Consider the following 23,705-nt stretch of genomic DNA (forward strand, 5'->3'; position numbering starts at 1 on the left):
GGAGACTACTAAACAGTGAGTGAGCTGCTGCGGCTGCGCTGCCTGCCTGGCAGCCGCATCACTGTAGTGATTGTAGACTGGAGGAGGAGGGGGACTGGAGGAGGAGGGGGACTGGAGGAGGAGGGGGACTGGGGGAGGGAGCGCTCCGCTCAGCTGATCATCAGTGACAGTGCAGTGCACTCAGACAGCAGCAGCTTAAATATGCGATCGGACGGACTCCACACTGACTGTCTGCAGTTTCAATGAATAGAATAGAATAATCCTGTGTCCGGGTCTAAGAAAGGCTTGTACCCGGGCACAGGATTGCAAACCCGGACTGTCCGGTTCAATCCCGGACGGGTGGCAACCCTAGCAGTGCCCCATTACTGTCTCCTCTCCTGCTCCACATGCTGCTGATTACTATCGGAGCGATGGGAGGAGACATCAGCTTCACTAGTGGGCGTTCCTTCTCCCTGGCTGTAGCGCTGTCCAATCGCAGCGCAGGGAAAAGGAACGCCCACTAGTGAAGCTGATGTCTCCTCCCATCGCTCCGATAGTAATCCTATCATTGGTGGCGCAGTGCGCCCGCCCCTCCTCCGCCCCTCTCTTCTCATTGCCGCCCCTCCTCCACCCCCTCTCTTCTCATTGCCGCCCCTCCTCCGCCCCTCTCTTCTCATTGCCGCCCCTCCTCCGCCCCTCTCTTCTCATTGGTGGCAGCGGCAGCAGCACAGGGGGAGGGAGGACAGCTTCCTTCTCCCCGTGCTGCTGAGAGAGAACATGAGCGCGCCGATAGCAGCGCGCTCATGTTCAGAGATACTAGACTGCGCAGCAGCGCAGCCCAGTATCGAAAAAACGGAAATCCCGGTATCGTATCGATACCGGGACAAAAGTATCGATTGGGTATCGAAATTTCGATACCCGCAACAACCCTAACAAACTTATGGCTTCAAGGGAGCAGTGTGGGATAGCCTTTCCAGACATTAGAGTGTACAACTTGGCGTGCATTGCTAGACATATAACAGATTGGATTAATGGGACTAGTCATTACTCGGTTTTGTCCTTGGAAAGAGGTTTCTGTGCTCCTTGGTCCTTAGTGGCGCTCTTACATGCTAGGTTGCAGTGCAGTCTATACTTATAAAAGATACTATAGGAACGTGGAGAATACTGAGGAGACTATACCGGTTATCTTGTAGAATATCTAAACATCTTCCGCTGTGGAATAATCCAGAGTTCAAGCAGTGTAAGTGACATTGTTTAGTGACTCTGTTTTGGATTCTGTATATCCTATTTCTCAGCGATAATGTTTTAGGGTCTGCGTACCCTGATATGTAATTAATAATACAATAAGAAATACAATTAAAATATTTTTCCTGCTCAGTGTAAACTGTAACACCCCCCCCCCCCTCAAAAAAAGAGAGGAATAAAATAACGGTCATCAAAAAGTTGTATGCACCCCAAAAATGGTACCAATAAACCATTGATGGCACCAGCATGCGCTATTCATTTCTGTGGAGTTCTGAGAACAGCCAAGGAAGTGTGCAATCTTGGCAGTTCTAGTTTTACCACAGCTGGAGTGCCAGAGGTTAGCCATCACAGGGATAGATCGGTTAGAAAGTCTTGGAAAATCCCTTTAAAATGAAACGGTTGTAGAATGTGATGGGCAGGTTGCTTCCAAAGGAAGGGCTGGTAAGATTGGTGAGGGGCAGAGTCTCACTACACACATTGCCGGCACATGCCTTCGAGCTTTGCTGTCGGGACGCTCAGCCATGACGGCATATCGTACACAGGATCACATCATTACTGTGCAAGTTCCTGCTTTACAATATATGGTAATGGAGCAATCGTGCATGGGATATGTGAAGGGTAGGCTCCTAGGTGCACTGCGTAGCGAGCACTCCCCCATACACACACTCGCAGCTCTGCAAGGGGAGGCATCTCCTAGTCACATTTTTAGTTTGTGTTGCGGAGTCCATTTTCAATCATTCCTGAAGAACTCCTTTAAGACCGACCCCTCTAGAAGACCATTCGTAAATTGTGTGGTCATCTCAAAGATACGTTTCACTGAATTTATCTTGTACTGAAGTTGGTTACAGCCTGCCTTAGTCACTCCTAACTGCTTTCTTCTGTTCTTATTATACAGTGGATTAATAAATTACTGACCATATGTTTTCATTTTTAGTAGCAGCAAAGACCACTCCAGTGGCAAAGCCTGCTGCAAAAGCTAGAAAATCTGACAGTAGCAGTAGCGAAGAGTCAGACGATAGCACACCAGCAAAGGTAAAGTGCTAGGAGTGAAATCGTATTACACATGACTGTAACTTACCTGTTATCAGCTATATTGAGGAGATTTTTTACTCTATACAGACAGCAGCTACCAAGACTCCGCCGGCCAAGTCCCCTGCAGCTGTCAAACCTCCAGTTAAGAAGGTAGCCAAGGGTAAGGATATCAGTGAGGACTCTTCTGACAGCTCTGAAGATGAAGCCCCAGCTGCAAAGGCTAAACCAAAGCCAGGTAAAAGATCTTCAGTTCCATGAGTCGAGGATTTTAATACCTTTGGCCTATCCTCGGGTTTCACCTCAGTGGAAGCAGTGCCGCAGTAACCAGCTCCGTCACTGGAAGTACTGCAGTATAGTTGATTGGCAGGGGTGCAGGGCGTCGGGCCCCTGCCGATCAGATATTGGTGGCTTATCCTGAGAATAGGCCATCATCATTAAAATCCTTTACAATTGGTCCAACCATGCTTGACTGTGCAGCACCCTCCAGCTGGCCTTTAGTTTTGTGATGTGTATCCAAAACTGTATGCAGTTATAATATTTCTAACTTTTTTCCTTTGCACTTGTTTTCTGTGGCCCAGCGGTTCTGGATGGACACAAAAATTAGGTTGCATGCTAACTATTGTTAGACCCACCGGCACTAAGCCCCCATAGTAGATTCTGTTATGTATTACAGGTAACATATCGCTGCTTGCAGCGCCTATGTACCTATCAAGACAACATACATCTTATTAGAACCCGTCAAACCTTATAATAAGTCAGTGAGATCAATCAAACAATGTATCCTCCATAACAGTTCTGTGAACAGAGACTTAGTTATGCATTTCAGGACACTGATACACGAAGGGGAATGCATAATTTTTGTGTACTGGTTCCCTGGCAAGCAAGTGTTCTGTTTTGCTTCAAATTTTTTTTACTCTTTGCACATTTGTATCACCTTCACCACATGTACGTTGGAAAAATTAGACCAGGAATCTACTCCAGTACTCCTGACGATACACCAGAGTTATTACCTCTTAATAATTATGACCCATCGTACTCTAGCGGGTTTGCAACTAAGACTAGTGAAAACTCCAGTCTTAGACGGGTTCTTCGGTTTTAGGAGGAAACTGAACAACACAGAGGTTCTTCCTGCAAGATAACAGTGAGAATTACTTACGTGGCAGATCCAGCGGCACTGCTCAACTGCTGTCTATATATATATATATATATATATATATATATATATATATATATATATATATATATATATATATATATACACACACATATACACTGCTCAAAAAAATAAAAGGAACACTTAAACAACACAATGTAACTCCAAGTCAATCACACTTCTGTGAAATCAAACTGTCCACTTAGGAAGCAACACTGAGTGACAATCAATTTCACATGCTGTTGTGCAAATGGAATAGACAACAGGTGGAAATTATAGGCAATTAGCAAGACACCCCCAATAAAGGAGTGATTCTGCAGGTGGTAACCACAGACCACTTCTCAGTTCCTATGCTTCCTAACTGATGTTTTGGTCACTTTTGAATGCTGGCGGTGCTTTCACTCTAGTGGTAGCATGAGACGGAGTCTACAACCCACACAAGTGGCTCAGGTAGTGCAGCTTATCCAGGATGGCACATCAATGCGAGCTGTGGCAAGAAGGTTTGCTGTGTCTGTCAGCGTAGTGTCCAGAGCATGGAGGCGCTACCAGGACACAGCCCAGTACATCAGGAGACGTGGAGGAGGCCGTAGGAGGGCAACAACCCAGCAGCAGGACTGCTACCTCCGCCTTTATGCAAGGAGGAACAGGAAGAGCACTGCCAGAGCCCTGCAAAATGACCTCCAGCAGGCCACAAATGTGCATGTGTCTGCTCAAACGGTCAGAAACAGACTCCATGAGGGTGATATGAGGGCCCGACGTCCACAGGTGGGGGTTGTGCTTACAGCCCAACACCGTGCATGACGTTTGGCATTTGCCAGAGAACACCAAGATTGGCAAATTCGCCATTGGCGCTCTGTGCTCTTCACAGATGAAAGCAGGTTCAGACTGAGCACGTGACAGAGTCTGGAGACGCCATGGAGAACGTTCTGCTGCCTGCAACATCCTCTAGCATGACCGGTTTGGCATTGGGTCAGTAATGGTGTGGGGTGGCATTTCTTTGGAGGGCCGCACAGCCCTCCATGTGCTCGCCAGAGGTAGCCTGACTGCCATTAGGTACCGAGATGAGATCCTCAGACCCCTTGTGAGACCATATGCTGGTGCGGTTGGCCCTGGGTTCCTCCTAATGCAAGACAATGCTAGACCTCATGTGGCTGGAGTGTGTCAGCAGTTCCTGCAAGACGAAGGCATTGATGCTATGGACTGGGCCGCCCGTTCCCCAGACCTGAATCCAATTGAGCACATCTGGGACATCATGTCTCGCTCTATCCACCAACGTCACGTTGCACCACAGACTGTCCAGGAGTTGGCAGATGCTTTAGTCCAGGTCTGGGAGGAGATCCCTCAGGAGACCGTCTGCCACCTCATCAGGAGCATGCACAGGCGTTGTAGGGAGGTCATACAGGCACGTGGAGGCCACACACACTACTGAGCCTCATTTTGACTTGTTTTAAGGACATTACATCAAAGTTGGATCAGCCTGTAGTGTGTTTTTCCACTTTAATTTTGAGTGTGACTCCAAATCCAGACCTCCATGGGTTAAAAAATTTGATTTCCATTTTTTTATTTTTGTGTGATTTTGCTGTCAGCACATTCAACTATGTAAAGAACAAAGTATTTCAGAAGAATATTTAATTAATTCAGATCTAGGATGTGTTATTTTTGTGTTCCCTTTATTTTTTTGAGCAGATATATATATATATATATATAATATATATATATATATATATATATATATATATATATATATATATATATATATATATAATATATATTAGTCTGATCCTCTGCGTTGTATGGTTGGCTACTAAAACCGGACACCCCCTTTAATGCATTCCCGCCAAGGTCTTCATTTACACCTGAATAAAACCTGACCAATACATTTTATCAGAATGTTTAAATTCTGGATCTCATGTCTCTACATATGGTTGGCACGTAATCTGTATATTTTAGTGCATTAGGTTGGATTATTTGGTGCCAGTGCTATACTTTATTACTTTACACTGACCTTATTTTTGCTCTATCGATTTAAGGTGTGTATAGTGCTGTCCCTCCCCCAACAGTAGGTGGAAAAGGTACGCCAAAGGCAAATGCTAAAAAAGCAGAAAGCAGCAGTGACTCTTCAGATAGTGATAAGAAGGAACCGCCAGCAAAAAAAGGTACTTTCTATTGGAATTGCTGATTAAATATAAAATGTAATTGCCAGCACTGTTATCAATTTTTTTTTTTTTTTTTTTTTTTTATATACGAATTATCTGACGTACCATTTAGACGTCAGACAGTGTTATCAAGGGCCAGGAAGCTGATTTCCCCCACTCCAATTGGATTTATTTTTATTTTTTGTGAACAGCTTTATACATAACTTGTTTGCCTGGAATGGCCCATATAAACACCTGTTGGTGTTAGTAGTGTAATAAACTTGCATGTTTATAATGGTCGGATTTCTAAAAGGTGGTTGGGGCTTGTTTTTGTGTTCATTAGTTTTGCATATCTTTTTTGTCTTGTAGGAAAGACCACTCCGAGTAAGTCTCCTGCGCAGCCTCCAAAACCTGTGGCAAAAAAGGCAAAAGAGTCATCCAGTGATACAGGTTAGTACTACACACTAATTGGGGTTTTCCAGAGCTTTAATGAAACGTTCTTTCAGAAGAGCGGTTCAGCTGTACTCAACCCTCCTTCACGCCACCGATTCCTCAATCTCAACTGTGCTCAAATGACCGATTCGACCGACTGACTGTGGGCGCTTCTGCTGAAGTCCTGACTAGATGTAATCCGGTTTATTTCTGTTCAGCTGCCTATTGTACATGAAGCTAAAAAGGAAGATGCAAGAGCACATCTGGTCAGGACCTCTGCAGCCAGTCAGATGGTGACGTGATCATAGTTGATGTCGCAGAAGAGTAAGTACAGCTGAAATTCCCTTCTTTCCACAGGTTGGCTGAAAGAAAAAACGTAGGTAAAGCCGCAGAGTTCCCCTTTTAAAGAATCTCTCACAAATGCACTTAACCCAGGACCTATGGGTTGTAGGGCTAGCTCAGCTGAATTTGATACCTTTGCACTTTGGCCTCTTTCACACACACCTTAAGGATTCACTCAGGATGCGTTTAGTAAAACTCACACAAACAGTTTTGTCTGCGATTGCGTTTAGTGTTTCAGTTTTTTATACGTGAGTGCAATCAGCGGAAAAACGGATTGCATCCAAGTTACATTCGGATGCAATGCGTTTTTCACTGAAGCCTCATTCAGAACCCATTCAACTCTACTCTCACATGCCCTAATAGAGTATATAGCTATGGATTGTCTTCCTGAAACAACCCCTTGCAAGTATTTGATAGCATAAAGAGACCTAGGTTACCGTATGGCCTTCATCTTTTAGAAAATCTGTTAGTATGCAAAACACTAAATTCACTGGGAAAGATATACTAAGACTGGTGTTACATATGCCAGACTTAGTGAAAAGCCTGTTAGTGCAATGTTTAAAGGGAACCTGTCACCGGGATTTTGTGTATAGAGCTGAGGACATGGGTTGCTAGATGGCCGCTTGCCCATCCGCAATACCCAGTCCCCATAGCTCTGTGTGCTTTTGTGTAAAAAAACGATTTGATACATATGCAAATTAAAGGGTTTCTACCACATCATTTGGACCTAATTAGCTGTCAGATACTAGCGATCTGCTAGTGTCTGATCTACCTAACCATGCTATTCTAAGACCTTTGTGTGCAGCTGTTACACTAAAAAAACAACTTTTATTGCTATGCAAATGAGCCTCTAGGTGCTATGGGGGCGTCTTTTCAGCACCTAGAGGCTCCGTCTACTCACCCTGTATTCCGCCCCGCTCGTCCGTCAAGCCCGCCCATCTCTAGATTTCCAGCCTCCATCATATCCATCGGCCGAATTCTCGCGCCTGTGCCGTGTGCGTCTGTATTCGGCGCAGGCGCAGTAACTCTGACCGCTCCCTGCCTCGGCATCTCCACTGCGCCGATTAAGTCAGAGGAACAGACGACGCCCGGCCGGTCAGACAGTCACTGCGCCGAATACAGACGCACACGGCACAGGCGCGAGAATTCGGCCGATGGACACAAAGGTCTTAGAATAGCATGGTTAGGTAGAGCAGACACTAGCAGATCGCTAGTGTCTGACAGCCAATTAGGTCCAAATGAGGTGGTAGAAACTCTTTAACCTGAGATGAGTCCTGTCCCTGACTCATCTCATGTACAGGACTCATCTCGGGTTAATTTCAATATGCATCAAATCGTTTTTTTTATACAATAAAAGCACACAGAGCTATGGGGACTGGGTATTGCGGATGTGCTAGCGGCCATCTAGCAACCAATGTCCTCAGCTCTATACCTCAAATCCTGGTGACAGGTTTCCTTTAAGGCACATCTACTGGCAGTCCGTGCACCAGAAATTCAAATCAACACTAGCTATGACCTGGTGTAGACGTGAGCTATAATTGACGCCATTTTCTGGTTTAATGTATGGCAACATTTTGTTTTGTAACGAAAACAAGCTAATACTTTGGGGAATATTTCCTCTGTTTATGGTGCTGATTGTGTAAAAGAAGCTATAATAGATCTATATGACTGCATACTTGACTGGCCCTGACTATTCAGATATTAATGTCATTAGCAGACGGTTGATTTGGGTGGTTATTCTTTGTGTACTTTTGTTTAGTTTCATATTTTTAATATAATCAAGTATTTAGGATTTTAATTTAATTTACTTTGCTTAGATTCAAGTGACGAAGATGAGAAAAAATCGACTAAACCAGTACCAAAAAATACTGCTGTTAAGAATTCCACCCCTTCATCCCAGAAAAGTACACCAGTAAAGCCTGCCCAGGCCAAGAAGGACTCCAGCTCTTCTGATAGCTCTGGTGATTGTTGAAAAAATGTATTTGGTTGTTAATATGTTGTGTATAATCGGTGTAGTTTTCTTTAAAGGGGTTATCCCATATTTAATGTAAAAAATTAAAAGCACACATACTCTAGTACATTACAAGATCTGTTTAAGAAAGCTAGAACCAGCCCTGGACCTCATGTGGATCCAGAGATCTCCACATTCATTGCTCCAGTTCTGCTAGATTTATTCCAAGATGTCGACTTAGGCGGCATGTCCTTTCTCTGAGGGCCTCTGCTGTGTGCTGCAGTTGAAGGATGGAACGGAGCATGTGCTTCTGTCTCGGAGCAGGACAAAGAAATTAGAAAAAGAGCAAGCAGCAGGTGGCGCTATACATATACAGATTTCATTAAATAACTTAGTAGCTATACAAAATTTTTGATGACATGGAATTACAAAAATATTCAGATCCAGGCGCTGGTTTATTTGTGGGACAACCCCTTTAAGCTACTCCCCTATATTTTAGGAATTTGTACATTCTTTTGAACTGGTTGTAGGAATTTGGCATGCTGCTTTGATTTTTTGTTGTATGAGCCACATGATTCTAATCGTGTAGAATTCTTTTGAAGGGGTTTTATTTGTTCTGGCCTAACTTGGTAACATGCTGCTGTTTTATTTCTAGCCTACATATGATTTGTAACATAAAAGCATTTACTTGCTCTAATGCTCCTTGCAGCGCCCCAATCGCGCAGCGCAAGGATTGTGCCGGTGACTTACCGGGCTTCTCATCACTATGGTAAGCTGAGACTGGGTGTTCTCTAGCACTGCAGAAGGCAGTTTTGGGGGCGCATACTATGAAAAGTAGCGCTAGAGAACACCTATCTGTGCCGGTGACTAGGAATGAGCGAATCTTCTTCGGATGAAACATCCGATGTCGATTTGCATAAAACTTCGTTTGAATACTCTGCGGAGCAAGCACACAGTATTAGAATGTTTTTTTTACAGTAGAAATTGATTTATGAAGATATTATGCAAAGTCTCACAAGCCTTTGAGAAGTAATAACCGGCTCATAGGAGCCAATACATTCTAATACTGTACGAAGTGCTTGCTCCGTACAGTATTCAGATGAAGTATTATGCGAATTGACTTTGGATGTTTCATTCGCTCTTCCCTACCGGTGAAGTTACTGGGCTCGGTGCTTGGTGGAAGTCTCAGCTTACCATGGTGATGAGAAGCCCGGTACGTCACCGGCACAATGAAAACACATCCTTGCACTGCACAACTGCTGCGTGACCAGGGGGAGCATTGGAGCAAGGAAATGCTCATATGCTCCTCTCATGTAGGCTAGAAATAAAGAGCAGCATATTACCAAGATCAGCCCTGAACCCAGAAAACCCCTTTTAACGTCTACCATGATTTCCTACTTTTATTAGTGAAATCTAGTCTGAGATATGTCTGTGCTGTGATGCAAACTTGACATACTATAAAGCCCTGGAGATTCTGCTCTGGTTCAGTGTTGTGTAGCAGCACTTATATTAATGCCCATAGCTGCACTAGAAAGATGAAAATAAAGACACTAAACACAGGGTAGGTTGTATGTCACATGTTTAACTCTTTATAAACAGACTCAAGTGATGAAGATAAGAAGGCAGCAGCTAAGCCTGCTGGGAAAACTCCACCTGCAAAGCCTGCTGGGAAAACTCCACCTGCAAAGCCTGCTGCAAAAGTGACCCCTGCAAAAGCGGCAGCAGCCAAAAAGGATGCAAGCTCCTCTGACAGCTCGGGTGAGATGGCTGCTATGGCAGTTTTAAAATGTCTCATGCACACAACCGTACAGAACCACACAGCATTCATGTATTGACATTGAGACCCTGTTGATGGATGTGCTTTATCCAGAAGCAATGCACCTAAGGGGGAGTACCTTCATGCACACAGTATTCGATGGTGCATGCAACTGTCTTTCCGTTTTTTTTTTTTGTTTGTTTTTTTAGATGTCTGTTAAATTGTAAAAAACAGGCATGGTGCGGGTACACAAAAATGGAAGCACAATTATTGCTCGGTTCAAGACAAAACCATGATGCATAGGTTTCTCACCACTGATTTTTTTTTTTTTTTTTTTAAAGGAATTCTGTCTACTCGTTTTAGCCTATAGAGATGCGGACATGCACGGCTAGATCGCCGCTAGCATGTCCGCAATATACTTGTCCCATATCTCTGTGTGGTTTTATTGTGTTTAAAAAAAGATTTTATAGATATGTAAATGAGCCTGCTAAGGAGCCCAAGGGGCTGTACTAACTGTTCTGGAGCCCAGCCACGCACCCTGTGAAGGAGCCCAGCACCACCTGTATCCAGGAATCTCCTCCTTGCTCACAGTTAGATCGCTGTAATCTTGCGATGCGCAGTGCTGGCATAGTGTTCCTTCCCTGTGCTGGCATCAGCCTCAGGGAAGGAACTGCGCATGTGCAAGCTCGCGCATTTCTAGATTACGGTGATCTAACTTTGTAGGCAAGGAGGAGATTCGGAGAACGCAGGCGGTGCTGGGCTCCTTCACAGGGGGCGTGGCTGGGCTCCAAGTAGGGTTAGTACAGCTCCTTACCAGGCTCATTTACATATCTATAAAATCTTTTTTTAAACACAATAAAAGCACACAGAGATACAGGAACGGTATATTGCGGATATACTAGCAGCGATCTAGCCATGCATGTCCGCAGCTCTATAGGCTAAAACGAGGTGACCGAATCCCTTTAAGTTAGGATTGCATTACAGCAAATCTGCAAGATTATTGTATTCAGCTGGATTACTGTGAAGTGTGCCTCGAAATATTTCTTTATGCTATCTCTGGGTTTTTTAAAATTCCTTTCATGATATGTTTTGGATTTTTAGTGTGGAAGCCACACCCCAATCTATCAGTGTTTATAAAGTAACAATTAGGGATCGACCGATTATCGGTTTTACCGATATCGGCCGATATTCAGGATTTTGAACGTTATCTGCATCTATTTTGCCGATATACAGATAACGTATCGGGAACAAGGATCGCGCTGCTGTCAGCGCTCTCCCTGTTCCCTCAGCAGCACAGGGGAGAAGGAAGCAGTGCCTCCCTCCCCCTGTGCTGCTGCCGCCACCAATGAGAGGGGGGAGGAGAAGAGGAGGGGCGGGGCTGTGGCAATTGTGCCACCAATGAAGATAACTCATTAATTCATATACAGGAGGCGGGAGCTGGCTGCAGAATCTCATAGCTGGCTCCCAACCTCTATGAGCGGTAGCTGTGATCTGCGGCAGTTAACCCCTCAGATGCGGCACCTGAAGGGTTAACTACCGCAGATCGCAGCTACCGCTCATGGAGGTCGGGAGCCGGCTATGTGATTCTGCAGCCAGCTCCCGCCTCCTGTATATGAATTAATGAGTTATCTTCATTGGTGGCTTAGTGCGCCACCCCCAACCCCAGTATCAGACATTGGTGGCTCAGTGCGCTCCCCCCCCCCCCCCCCCCAGTATTGATCGGAGCCCCAGCAGTGTAATCCTGGGGCTCCGATCGGTTACCATGGCAGCCAGGACGCTATTGAATCCCTGGCTGCCATAGTCAGCTTCCTGCTGCTGTGTGTACAGATCCACAGGGAGAGTGTGAAGTCCTATTCACCATGATAGAGCTCTATCAGGGTGAATAGGACAAGGGTTCTAGTCCCTAAGGGGGCTAATAGTAAAAAACCAAAAAAAACACCAAAATATTAAGTATAAATGAAAAAAATTTACAAAAAAAAACTACACGTTAACAATAACCATATTCATTCTCTGCACATTTGTGTAGCTTTTTTTTCAAAATTAAAATTCACTGAATATCCTGTATAAATTATCGGCCTCAAAGTTCACAGATCGGTATCGGCTCTAAAAAATTTATCGGTTGATCCCTAGTAATAATGGCCATACACGTTGTGTATCGGCCAAACGCACTAATTTTTGCTACCTTGGCTGGCCATCCAATGTTTACAGTGTAAGGGGGAGGTGAGGATTGGGCATATTGGATTCAGTTGCTGATGCTATTGTTAGCGGGAGAAAAGCTGCTACCAGAGTAGCTGAGCAAAGCATGCATATGTATTGCAGGATCGGGAGAGAGATGTCGGCCTAATGTGGGGAACAAGCCCTCTTGCATATGACCAACTTTAGAGTAATATTGATTCTATAAACTCAGGTTGCATATTACATGGTTAACTCTCTATAAGCAGACTCGAGTGATGAAGAAAAGAAGGCACCAGCAAAGCCTGCTGCAAAGGTGACCCCTGCAAAACCTGCTGCAAAGGTGACCCCTGCAAAACCTGCTGCAAAGGTGACCCCTGCAAAACCTGCTGCAAAGGTGACCCTTGCAAAAGCTTCAGCTGCCAAAAAGGATGCAAGCTCTTCTGACAGCTCAGGTAAGATCACTTTAATATTGCTACTGCAGATGATAGTGATATTGACCATTGAAATATCAGGACAGTGTCACACCAGATTTTTGTGGCAGTTTTTGATGCCAGAGCCAGCTAGAAGTAGAAGGCCTTCCTTTACATTTCTCACTCCTTTACAAAACACTTCTGGCTTTGGCTCCATTGGATCTACCTTTTGAATCCAATTCTGGCTTTAAGGTAAAAAGTTGCATAAACAAATCTGCTGGGGCCCCTGCTGATTTTTGAAGAAGGACCCATGGTCCCCATTTTTTTTAATCAAGTAGTTTTTATAAAATTATTTCGGATAAGAACATTTATAGATCCAGCATGTGTACATTTATGTAAATAAGTACAAATCCAATTTGGCACTATATTGGATAACTCCTTTAATATCAAAGGGCAATGTGAGTATTTAATTAAGATGACATGATTGGAGAGCAGTCATCTCCTTTTTTGCGTTTTTTTTTTTTTTTTTTTTTTTTGCATTTTTCTGTTACGTGTACTTTCGAGTGAATGATCCTGAAGGGTTGACTCGTGTCTGAAGGATCCAAGTAATCACATTGAGCACATTATCAATTGGCTCTTTATTAGAGGACACAAGAATGTATTAATATTTCGGTTTATTTATGCATCATATAGAAAATAGTATTTATCCTTATGCATCTGTATTTGACACGATTTCAAGCATCTGCTCACCTTACTCCATTTGTTAAGCAAATCTTGCTGCTTAGTATTTGATTGTTTTTGTTTTTCATTAAGATTCAAGTGATGAAGATAAGCAGCCGGCTAAGCCCCCAGTGAAGACCACTCCTGCCCAAAAGAAACCACCAGTGAAGACTACCCCTGCACAAAAGAAAAAAGATTCCAGTTCCGACAGCTCTGGTATGTGCTGTGCTGTACTATATGGATAAGCTAGAACCCGGCTATGTCAGACTGAAGCAAACACAGCATTTCATTTGAACAGGCAGGTCACATACTGCCTCCATACCACTGGACTGCGTGAGAGGCCCCTTTGTGGGCCGGTACATATGTCTTTACTCCACTTGTGTCTCTGCTTAGTGTTGAGCGAACTTGTGTGTTAAGTTCTGCGTCCAAAGTTCGGGTTATCGAAGAATCCCGTGATGGATTCCAAATTCCGTTATGGTCCGTGGTAGCGGAATCCATAACGGGATTCTTCGATAACCCAAACTTTGGACGCAGAACTTAAAACACAAGTTCGCTCAACACTATCTCTGCATCAAAGTGGCTGACATGCCTGAATTTATATGGTTTATCTTGTATGTATTGATGGTTGATTGTGACCTGGACAGTCCTCTTGATATTCTGACTGCGGTGACTGGGAGGTTATTGGCATATTTTACTGTAACATTGCTATTATTGGTCCCTTGACATTTTGTATTCATCCATCTGGTGATCACGAGTGAACCCAATGGGGAGAAATGCATTGGGACAGTGTAGGCTGAACTAGGGCAATCCAGAGTAGGTTCCTGTGCAGGGCTTGCCTACCATTAGAGCGATTCCCTATGGTCAGGGGGGTGGCTAGGGTAATCTAGGAAGAGTATCCCCTCCCTGGCATGTCTCTGCTAGAACCTCTGGCCAATTCCACTGTTTTTCTTTTTGTATTTTTTGTTTGTTTGTGGACCCTTCTCTTTTCAACCATGTTTCTTATTTATGACTATTTAAAATGTATGTTTTAATGCCATGCCCTCTGTGAATATAAATTGATAACTGGGGTGCTACCGGCTATCATTTAGGGTTGTCTCTACACATTCTGACCCTATCCTGGTATGTACTGTGCTCTACTATATGGATAAGCTGGAACCAGGTTATGGCATTTGAAGTCACGGACTGATAAAACGAACACAAAATTAGCTAGTCAAGATCTTCAGGATACATTCAGTGACAGAAATGTCAGATTGCAAAATTTTAAGGGGTTGTCCGCTTTTTACTATTGATGACCTATCCTGAGGATAGACTATCAGATCAGCTGTTTGAACAGAAGGCAGCGCTCCTACAAGCACGGCCTTCTCTGCTCTATTTACCTGCTCGCCGCAGCAATTGCATTGGTGAGAAGGTGTAATTACAAGTATAGCGCCTGTTTAAGTGAATACCACAGAGTGAATGGGGACTCCATACTTGTAATTACCCCTGTAAACCACTGCAATTGCAACGGCGAGCAGGTAAACAGAGCAGAGAGGCAGCGCTCGCTGCCTTTTCAAACAACTGATCGGCGGGGGTGCCAGGAGTCAGACCCCTGACAATCTGATATTGATGGCCTGAGGATAAGTAATCAGTAGTGAAAAAGCAGACAACCCCTTTAATCTTTGTTTCTGTGCTGCCCTGAGTAAGTCAACATCTGTCCAAAATCTTGCCTGTGGTTTAGCCTATAGTCTAGTTCAGCAATGCCCAACCTACGGCCCTCCAGCTGTTGCAAAACTACAACTCCCTGCATGTCCAGACAGCCTACAGCAGAGCATGGTGGGAGTTGTAGTTTTATAACAGCTCGAGGGCCGCAGGTTGAGCATCCCTGGTCTAGTTGGTTTTGTTTTTGTGCAGGAGACATGCTTGTGTAATATTTTTAGGATAACCGAATAGACGTAATCAATTTGTAAATGTTTATATAGTTTAGTGCAGTAGCGGTAGGTCTTAAAATAGTTGTCTGTAAGTCTGAAGCTTCATTTATTGCACCAACCCCGTCCTCCTTTTAAAAGAGAGATGAAAATCTAAAGCTAAGTGATACTGGTTTCTGTTTGAGGTTTCTGAATTTCTTTGGATTTGATCTGTTAGTCTTTCCGGTTTCCTATATTGATGACCTATCCTCAGAGTAGGTCATCAGTATCACATCAGCGGGGGTCCAAACAGCGGATCAGCGGGGATGCCAAGAGTCGAAGTGAATGCAGCGCTTCTGCGAACATGCGTTCTGTTCACTGTCTACCTGCTCGCCATTGACATTGCAGCGGCAAGCTGTGTAATTGCAGCTCTTCCATCCCATTCACCAGAAGTTGTAGTTACACTCTGTCCCATTCAAGTGAAGCTCTAAGTACATCTGTTCAGTGCTGCAATGCTGACTGCGAGCAAGTAAATAGTGAAGAGAATGCAGGAGTGCTGCTTTCTCTTCAAACAGCTGAACAGCAGGGGTACCAGGAGTTGGACCCCCACTGATCTGATACTGATGACCTATGCCAAGTCTAGGAAACGGGACAGCCCCTTTGATCCATGAGTTTTCTAAGAGTAAACCTTTTTAATTTTGTAGACTCCGACAGTGATGAAGAAGCTAGCAAAAAACCTGCTGCTAAACAGACTTCTACGGCAAAGACTCCTCCCACCAAAAAGAACAATGAGCTTGACAAAAAGACCCCTGTAAAAGCTGCTACCCCCAAGGCTGCAGAAAGCAGTTCAGACAGCTCAAGTAGTGAAGCGGAAAAAAAGACTGTAAAAGCTGTCAAATCCCCTGCTTCTGCAAAGAAGCCCATTGCTGTAAATAAGTCAAAGGCGAGTAGTAGCTCCTCAGACACTTCCAGTGATGAAGAGGAGAAGCCTAAAAAGCCTGCTGTGAAAAAGACATCCGTCCCAGTAAAGAAAGCAAGTAGCAGTTCTGAAGACAGTAGCTCAGAAGAGGATGATGTTAAGAAGCCAGCAGCTACCTCAAAGTCACCGGCATCTGCTAAACCAGCTACTCCTAAGACTGCTAACTCCACACCGAAAGCAGCTGTTAAGAAACCAGAGGAGAGCTCAGAGGACAGTTCCAGCGAAGACGAAGAGAATGGTACGTTTTTTTTTCTCAATTTTTTTAGGACCTTTTAGGTTCCTAACCTTGTTGTTCACTAAAACGTGTCAGAAAGGTGGGTAATGTCACGGTACTTCATTTTTGGCTTCCAGAGGTCACATTATAGTCTGACCATCTGTGCAGTCTCCACAAAAAAGTAAAGTGAAGACAAAATTGCTGCTTCCAGATGTTGCAATAATGCAGTTACGTGTCATAAATGCATGTGCAAGCAGTTTTATGTTTTGTGTATTTCTGTGCATGAATCTCTAACAGGACAAAGATATCATTGATATTGGCTGCTTAATCCTCTAGATTCCACTGTCAATTGCATCCATGGCAGTTAGAGGCAGGGGGGTCACGGTCAGCACTGCCCCCCCTTTCGTCTATATGCCAATGCCATGCCAGCCAGGTCCCTGACTTGACTAAATGCCTGTGAGGTTCTGCCCAGCCTAATAGGCAGTCTGTCACGGTTAGTGATGTAGTGCACTGGTATACAATGGATATACACACATTAGAAAAGCAATGTCCTGTAGTGGGACTACAAAATAATAAAAGTTAATTAAGTTTATTTAAAAATAACATTTTCCCATAAAAAGTAACTTTATTTTGTAAAAATGGTTTAAAAAAAAAACCACATATTTTTAACGTCATTTTAAACTGCCCCAAGAACAACATAAAAGAAAACTGTGGAATTTGCTCATTTCCTATTCATCCTCCCAAAAAATGTATGTTAACCGTGAAAACTACACTACGTCCCCCAAAAAAACAAGCTATTTACGTTGACGGAAATTGCAGGAATCACGCTTTGCGTGTGAGCATTATCCCCCTTTCTGGACTTGCAGGAGCGCTCAGCTACTGATTTATAATGCTTTATAATGCTATGTGCCTCTGACATGAGGTCAAGAAGAGGCACATGGCGTTATAAATCAGTATAATGCAGTGTGGTCCTGCAAGTCCAGAACGGATGATCACACTCGCACATAGCTTGTGATTCCCGCAATGGACTCACTTGTGTGAAACAGCCCTAAGAGGAAAAATGTAGTGCGACCTCTGACTGTATTTGTGATTGGTGGGGGTCCGTACAGTTGAACTGGTGCTAGTTGGGCGTTGTTGGCATATCCTAACTATGTCATCAATGTCAGTACTGGGCCAATACTGGGGAACTCCTTTCAACGCTTGTGTTTATTGGAATATGTTAAGGTTTCTGAGTCTGAATTCGACTTGACTTTGTTTTTTAGATAATTCTGTTAAGCAGAAAACAGCGGGAAAAACACCTGAGAATAAGAATATTAAAGTGTCAACTCCAAACACATTCCCCAAGGCAAACAAGAAGGTGAGGAAATAAGTGCGGTTGCAAAGAGTGGCTGCTGGCTGGGAAATCAATGTATGCCTTTATATTAAAGGTTTTATTTTACCATGTATCTAGAAACATTAAATAAAATCCTTTACATAGATGTTGTCATTGTGTTTTTTGGGCAGACATGACTCCTACAAGGATCTGAATAGAAGAACTCTGTTTTGGAATATTAAGGGGCTCACTTATTAGGACCACAGTTTTCCACGTCAGTCTTAAGTCTCTCTGTACTGCTGGGTGAAGCGCAGGCCTGTATATAACTTTGGTGCTTCCTCCAGCAGGCTGTGCTACAGACCTAAATCTATACCAGCTATCTTGCTGCCGTAGATTAAAGCCATTTTCTATGCCATACAGTGGCATAGAAAATGATGAATGAGACGTTCCTACCGCCCTACCCACTTCCCATGCCATGCCCCCTTGTCTCAACTTTTTCGGAAAAGTGGTTTGAGTGGGGGAAAAGCCTCCGATTTTGCAGCAAAATCTACGACTGATCATAAACCACTTTTGTGGCGTATATAAGTTGATAAATGTAAGTGTTTAATACCACTGTATAACCTATAAGCCTTTGCTTCCACTGTGTGTAGACACTTCAAATTGTTGCTACCCTTAAGGATTATGCTATTGGTGTTATGGGTCTTTTTTGCATTTGGGATGACTTTCTGTATACAACTTTCTATTGTTAAAATCTTGGTATAGAATTGGACTGTACCCACTGGAAGTGATGTTGGTTAAAGGGATATTTCACAGCCCCTAAATTGCATTGCATGGATTTCTGCTAAGCAGTCCAGCAAAGTGAGTGACTGCACAAATAACCAAGTGGAGAAAGTGACATAAAGTACATGCACACAGCAAATTCACGTGTATGAGCCCAGTATTGCAGCACCAGGGGTACCTACAGAATCCAGGAGAGACAGAGGGGTGTATTATAACCACCTAGAATTCTGCGGGCAGAAGTCCCTAAAGAAGGAAGATAGACTTTTAGGACTCTTCAAGAACAAATGACCTTTTTGCATATCTCATTAAAACATATGGGTGGGTACTGCTTTTTGAAGGCATCGGTCTGACCATGTATTACACAGTTGCCAATTTAATTTTTCTGGAACGCCAAGAAATGGCATGGTCGCCTGCAGCTTTCTCCAGTGAGAAGTCCTCATTTACATCAAGCAGAAGATGAAATGGCAGTCAAGTCTAAAGCCACTCATCTAAAAATGTGAGATGATCTGCTTCATAATCGGCACGGTTATGATGTCCTTGGTTGTAAAGCAACAGTCAATTATGGGACAATTCATGTTTGTTAAACAAAAAAAATATATATTGTATCTTCTAGGTTGTCTTTTCCCTTAAAAGTATTAGTCTGCCCAAACAGGCAACATACGGAAGATCAAATGTGCCCACACATCAATGCCGCATTCACAAATATGAACTGGTCTAATTTATGCAGCGTATGGCCTCATGCACACGACAGTTGTTTTCCTCGGCCTCCGTTCCGTTTTTTGGGGGTTTTTTTGCGGATAGGATGGGGACCCATTCATTTCAATGGGTCAGCAAAAAAAATGCTGATAGTTCATCCGTTTGTGTTCCGCGTCCGTTGTCCGTTTTTCCTTTCAGCAAAAAAAAATTGCGCATGTCCTACTTTTTTCACATTTTTCGGACAAGGATAGGCATTTATTACAAGGGATCTGTGGGAAAAAAACGGATGCAGCTTTTTTTTTTTTTTAGCGGACGCACAATTTGCGGACGCAAAAAAACAACTGTTGTGTGCATGAGGCCCATGTGGTACAAACGGACATAATCACTAACTACATGACCTCTTTAAATCAAACATTTACTATTCCATTGTCTTTATAACCTCTAGCATAGGGATGATATATAGGTTATTACTCCCCCATATATCCATAAATACAGTGGTTGAAAAGTGAAAAGTTGAGCTAAATGCTCCAGTACCAATGAAAAAACATCAGACTGCCATGTTTGCCATTTGTCTTGAAATTTCTACTTTTGGGTATGATGCAGGAAGGTGTCAAAAATGTCCCATTCCGAAGAGTAGTTGAAGAAGAAGTGGAAGTTGATCCTCGGGTTGCTAATAATTCATTTGAAGCAAAGGTATAGTACAGATAGATTTGCATTTTTGCAAGAATACCAGCATGTCTGCTTATTAAAGTGCTCCTTTGTACCCAGCCGCACTGGGCATATGCGCCTGTTTCCCTACAACAGCCCCCTTCATATGCTGTATTATACTCTGACATAATGAAGGGGGGGGCAACTCTGGTAGTGGAGCCTCATTCTTTGAAGGCTTCTTTCACATATGAAGCTGTGCTCTCCGGCAGGCTGATCCAGCATACAATACAAATGCTGTGGGACCTGTATTTCCTTCAAAGTAAACTTGCAGAGTCATAATGATTTGATGAATTCCCATCTCACTGTGGATCTACTGAACTGTAGTTATGGGATTATTACTACAGTTTAGCAGACCCGCATTGAGATTGGAATTCACAGCATCAAAAAGCATTATGATGCCATGCATTCACTTTAGATGAGCAGTGTTCAATATGCAATAAATAAAAATCATATATATATATATATATATATATATATATATATATATACACACACACAGTGGCGGAAATAATTATTTGACCCCTCACTGATTTTGTAAGTTTGTCCAATGACAAAGAAATGAAAAGTCTCAGAACAGTATCATTTCAATGGTAGGTTTATTGTAACAGTGGCAGATAGCACATCAAAAGGAAAATCGAAAAAATAACTTTAAATAAAAGATAGCAACTGATTTGCATTTCATTGAGTGAAATAAGTATTTGAACCCTCTAACAAAAAAAGACTTAATACTTGGTGGAAAAACCCTTGTTTGCAAGCACAGAGGTCAAACGTTTCTTGTAATTGATGACCAAGTTTGCGCACATTTTAGGAGGAATGTTGGTCCACTCCTCTTTGCAGATCATCTCTAAATCCCTAAGGTTTCGAGGCTGTCTCTGTGCAACTCTGAGCTTGAGCTCCCTCCATAGGTTTTCGATTGGATTAAGGTCCGGAGACTGACTAGGCCACTCCATGACCTTAATGTGCTTCTTCTTGAGCCACTCCTTTGTTGCCTTTGCTGTATGTTTTGGGTCATTGTCGTGCTGGAACACCCATCCACGACCCATTTTCAGTTTCCTGGCAGAGGGAAGGAGGTTGTCGCTCAGGATTTCACGATACATGGCTCCGTCCATTTTCCCGTTTATGCGAATAAGTTGTCCTGTGCCCTTAGCAGAAAAACACCCCCAAAGCAAAATGTTTCCACCCCCATGCTTGACGGTGGGGACGGTGTTTTGGGGGTCATAGGCAGCATTTTTCTTCCTCCAAACACAGCGAGTTGAGTTAATGCCAAAGAGCTCTATTTTGGTCTCATCAGACCACAGCACCTTCTCCCAGTCACTCTCTGAATCATTCAGGTGTTCATTGGTAAACTTCAGACGGGCCTGCACATGTGCCTTCCTGAGCAGGGGGACCTTGCGAGCCCTGCAGGATTTTAATCCATTGCGGTGTAATGTGTTTCCAATGGTTTTCTTGGTGACTGTGGTCCCTGCTAATTTGAGGTCATTAACTAACTCCTCCCGTGTAGTTCTAGGATGCTTTTTCACCTTTCTCAGAACCATTGACACCCCACGAGGTGAGATCTTGCGTGGAGCCCCAGAGCGAGGTCGATTGATGGTCATTTTGTGCTCCTTCCATTTTCGAACAATCGCACCAACAGTTGTCACCTTCTCTCCCAGCTTCTTGCTAATGGTTTTGTAGCCCATTCCAGCCTTGTGCAGGTCTACAATTTTGTCTCTGACATCCTTGGACAGCTCTTTGGTCTTTCCCATGTTGGAGAGTTTGGAGTCTGCTTGATTGATTGATTCTGTGGACAGGTGTCTTTTATACAGGTGACTAGTTAAGACAGGTGTCCTTAATGAGGGTGACTAATTGAGTAGAAGTGTCTAACCACTCTGTGGGAGCCAGAACTCTTAATGGTTGGTAGGGGTTCAAATACTTATTTCACTCAATGAAATGCAAATCAGTTGCTATCTTTTATTTAAAGTTATTTTTTTGATTTTCCTTTTGATGTGCTATCTGCCACTGTTACAATAAACCTACCATTGAAATGATACTGTTCTGAGACTTTTCATTTCTTTGTCATTGGACAAACTTACAAAATCAGTGAGGGGTCAAATAATTATTTCCGCCACTGTATGTGTGTATATATATATATATATATATATATATATATATATATATGTATGTATGTGTGTGTGTGTGCAGAAGCGACCTAATTGAAATGGCCCAAGCAGTTTTCATTCAAAGTCATACTACAGCAGCCTGTGTAATGCCTACGGTGCAGCAGACATGGGCTGTCATAAAAATGGTCTGATATTGCGGATGTCTGAATGGAGCCAGAGAATATTGCTATTCGCACATTGTTAAATTGTAGTTTTGCTGCAAGTTCTGTGAAACTACATATTGCAGTGGCTTTGCAAAAATCACAGCAAAAACATGCAGTGTGACTCTTTACTTGGATTATAATTTTGTTTATTACTTAAAAATATATAAATATTTTTTTTATTTTTTTTTTTTGTTACAGAGAGGGGCATTTGGAGACTGGGGGGAGAGAGCCAACAATGTCCTAAAATACACAAAGGGAAAGTCCTTCCGCCATGAGAAGACGAAGAAAAAGCGAGGCAGTTACTGTGGTGGTGCCATTTCCACAACTGTGAATTCTTTTAAGTTTGACAGTGAATGAATGAACTAAACTGACGGCTTCCAGTGGACTTAATTCTGACATTGTCCATAATTAATTTCTGGACTCGTGTTGCGTCCGTTCAAGAGTTTTTTTTTTTTTGTATGAAACAGATTTGGGGTTTGCTACAAAGTATCATTTCTGTATATTTATAAATTTGCAATTACCTCCTGCGACTTTTTTTTTTTTTTATTATTTTTAAGGGGTCATTCAGTTAGTGAAATAAATTTTTTAAATAAAGGTCAAAACGGCTTAAAAATAAAAGTAATAATTTTCTGATCCCCCAATTCTCTTCTCCCATTTGTGTCCCCCCGACCTTTCCTGGTTTCTCTTGACATGGAACTCACCAAATCACTGCAATCAATGGTCCAGCAGGGACTTTATTTTTACTAAAGCTACTTTCACACTAGCGGCAGGACAGATCCGACATGCTTTTCACCCTGTCGGATATCTCCTGCCGCTATTTCGCTGCTCCGACACCATTGACTATAATGGGGATGGGGGCGGAGCTCCAGCGCAGCACGGCGAGAGGCCGTCAGACTAAAAGTACTGCATGTCTGACTTTTTAGTCCGACTACTTCTCACCGCGCACTGCCGTGCTGCGCTGGAGCTCCGCCCCCATCCTCATTATAGTCAATGGGGACGGATCCGACAGGGTGAACAGTCTGTCGGATCCGTTTTGCCACTAGTGTGAAAGTACCCTAAGCCATTCTGACTTACTTTTTTTCTTTTTTAAATTTTTACCAGATGGGCAAACACTCTAACATAACAGTTTAACAAGTCCTCAAATTAAATGGTTGTATTCGATGTTTTATTGTTTTTCTGATTTTCTAGAATTTAAAAACAAATAAAACCTAATTTCAAATATTTAGTTTTTTTTGTGATTTAGCCCACTTGGTGGTTTGGCGGTTGTCATTTTTAAATTTTGCAATATATTTTACATGACACATTGATATTTTTATTATGTTTTTATTTGGGGGAAAACTTTTTTTTTTTTTTCACACTGTCCTTATTTAAGTATGCCAACTCAAAATAGCTTATTAAAATGGATTCCTTATTTTGTGTTTGCTGCTTTGATATAGAATATGTACCGTATACTTGTGTGAACAGGCGTGAATGATGACTGTTTTGGTTGGCATGGGCCTTA

At 43.0% G+C, this 23,705-nt stretch overlaps 1 protein-coding gene across 4 annotated transcripts in view; it reads left to right on the forward strand.

The window, feature by feature from the left end:
- The window catches only part of NOLC1 (nucleolar and coiled-body phosphoprotein 1), a 46,027-nt gene extending 23,015 nt beyond the window's left edge, over nt 1–23,012 (forward strand). For 2 of the 4 annotated variants that reach the window (XM_040436975.1, XM_040436976.1), the window contains exons 6-17: nt 2,159–2,256; nt 2,344–2,491; nt 5,440–5,565; nt 5,914–5,994; nt 8,136–8,279; nt 9,869–10,027; nt 12,467–12,652; nt 13,424–13,546; nt 15,918–16,430; nt 17,669–17,763; nt 19,798–19,887; nt 22,403–23,012. In XM_040436975.1, coding sequence (XP_040292909.1) covers nt 2,159–2,256; nt 2,344–2,491; nt 5,440–5,565; nt 5,914–5,994; nt 8,136–8,279; nt 9,869–10,027; nt 12,467–12,652; nt 13,424–13,546; nt 15,918–16,430; nt 17,669–17,763; nt 19,798–19,887; nt 22,403–22,561 — 1,922 coding nt within the window. In that variant the 3' untranslated portion in view covers nt 22,562–23,012. The remainder of the gene's footprint in view (nt 1–2,158; nt 2,257–2,343; nt 2,492–5,439; nt 5,566–5,913; nt 5,995–8,135; nt 8,280–9,868; nt 10,028–12,466; nt 12,653–13,423; nt 13,547–15,917; nt 16,431–17,668; nt 17,764–19,797; nt 19,888–22,402) is intronic. The other 2 variants (XM_040436977.1, XM_040436979.1) reach the window with 2 other exon arrangements.
- Nucleotides 23,013–23,705: the final 693 nt, after the last annotated feature.

Source organism: Bufo bufo, chromosome 6, assembly GCF_905171765.1.
Source record: "Bufo bufo chromosome 6, aBufBuf1.1, whole genome shotgun sequence".
Lineage (NCBI taxonomy): Eukaryota > Metazoa > Chordata > Amphibia > Anura > Bufonidae > Bufo > Bufo bufo.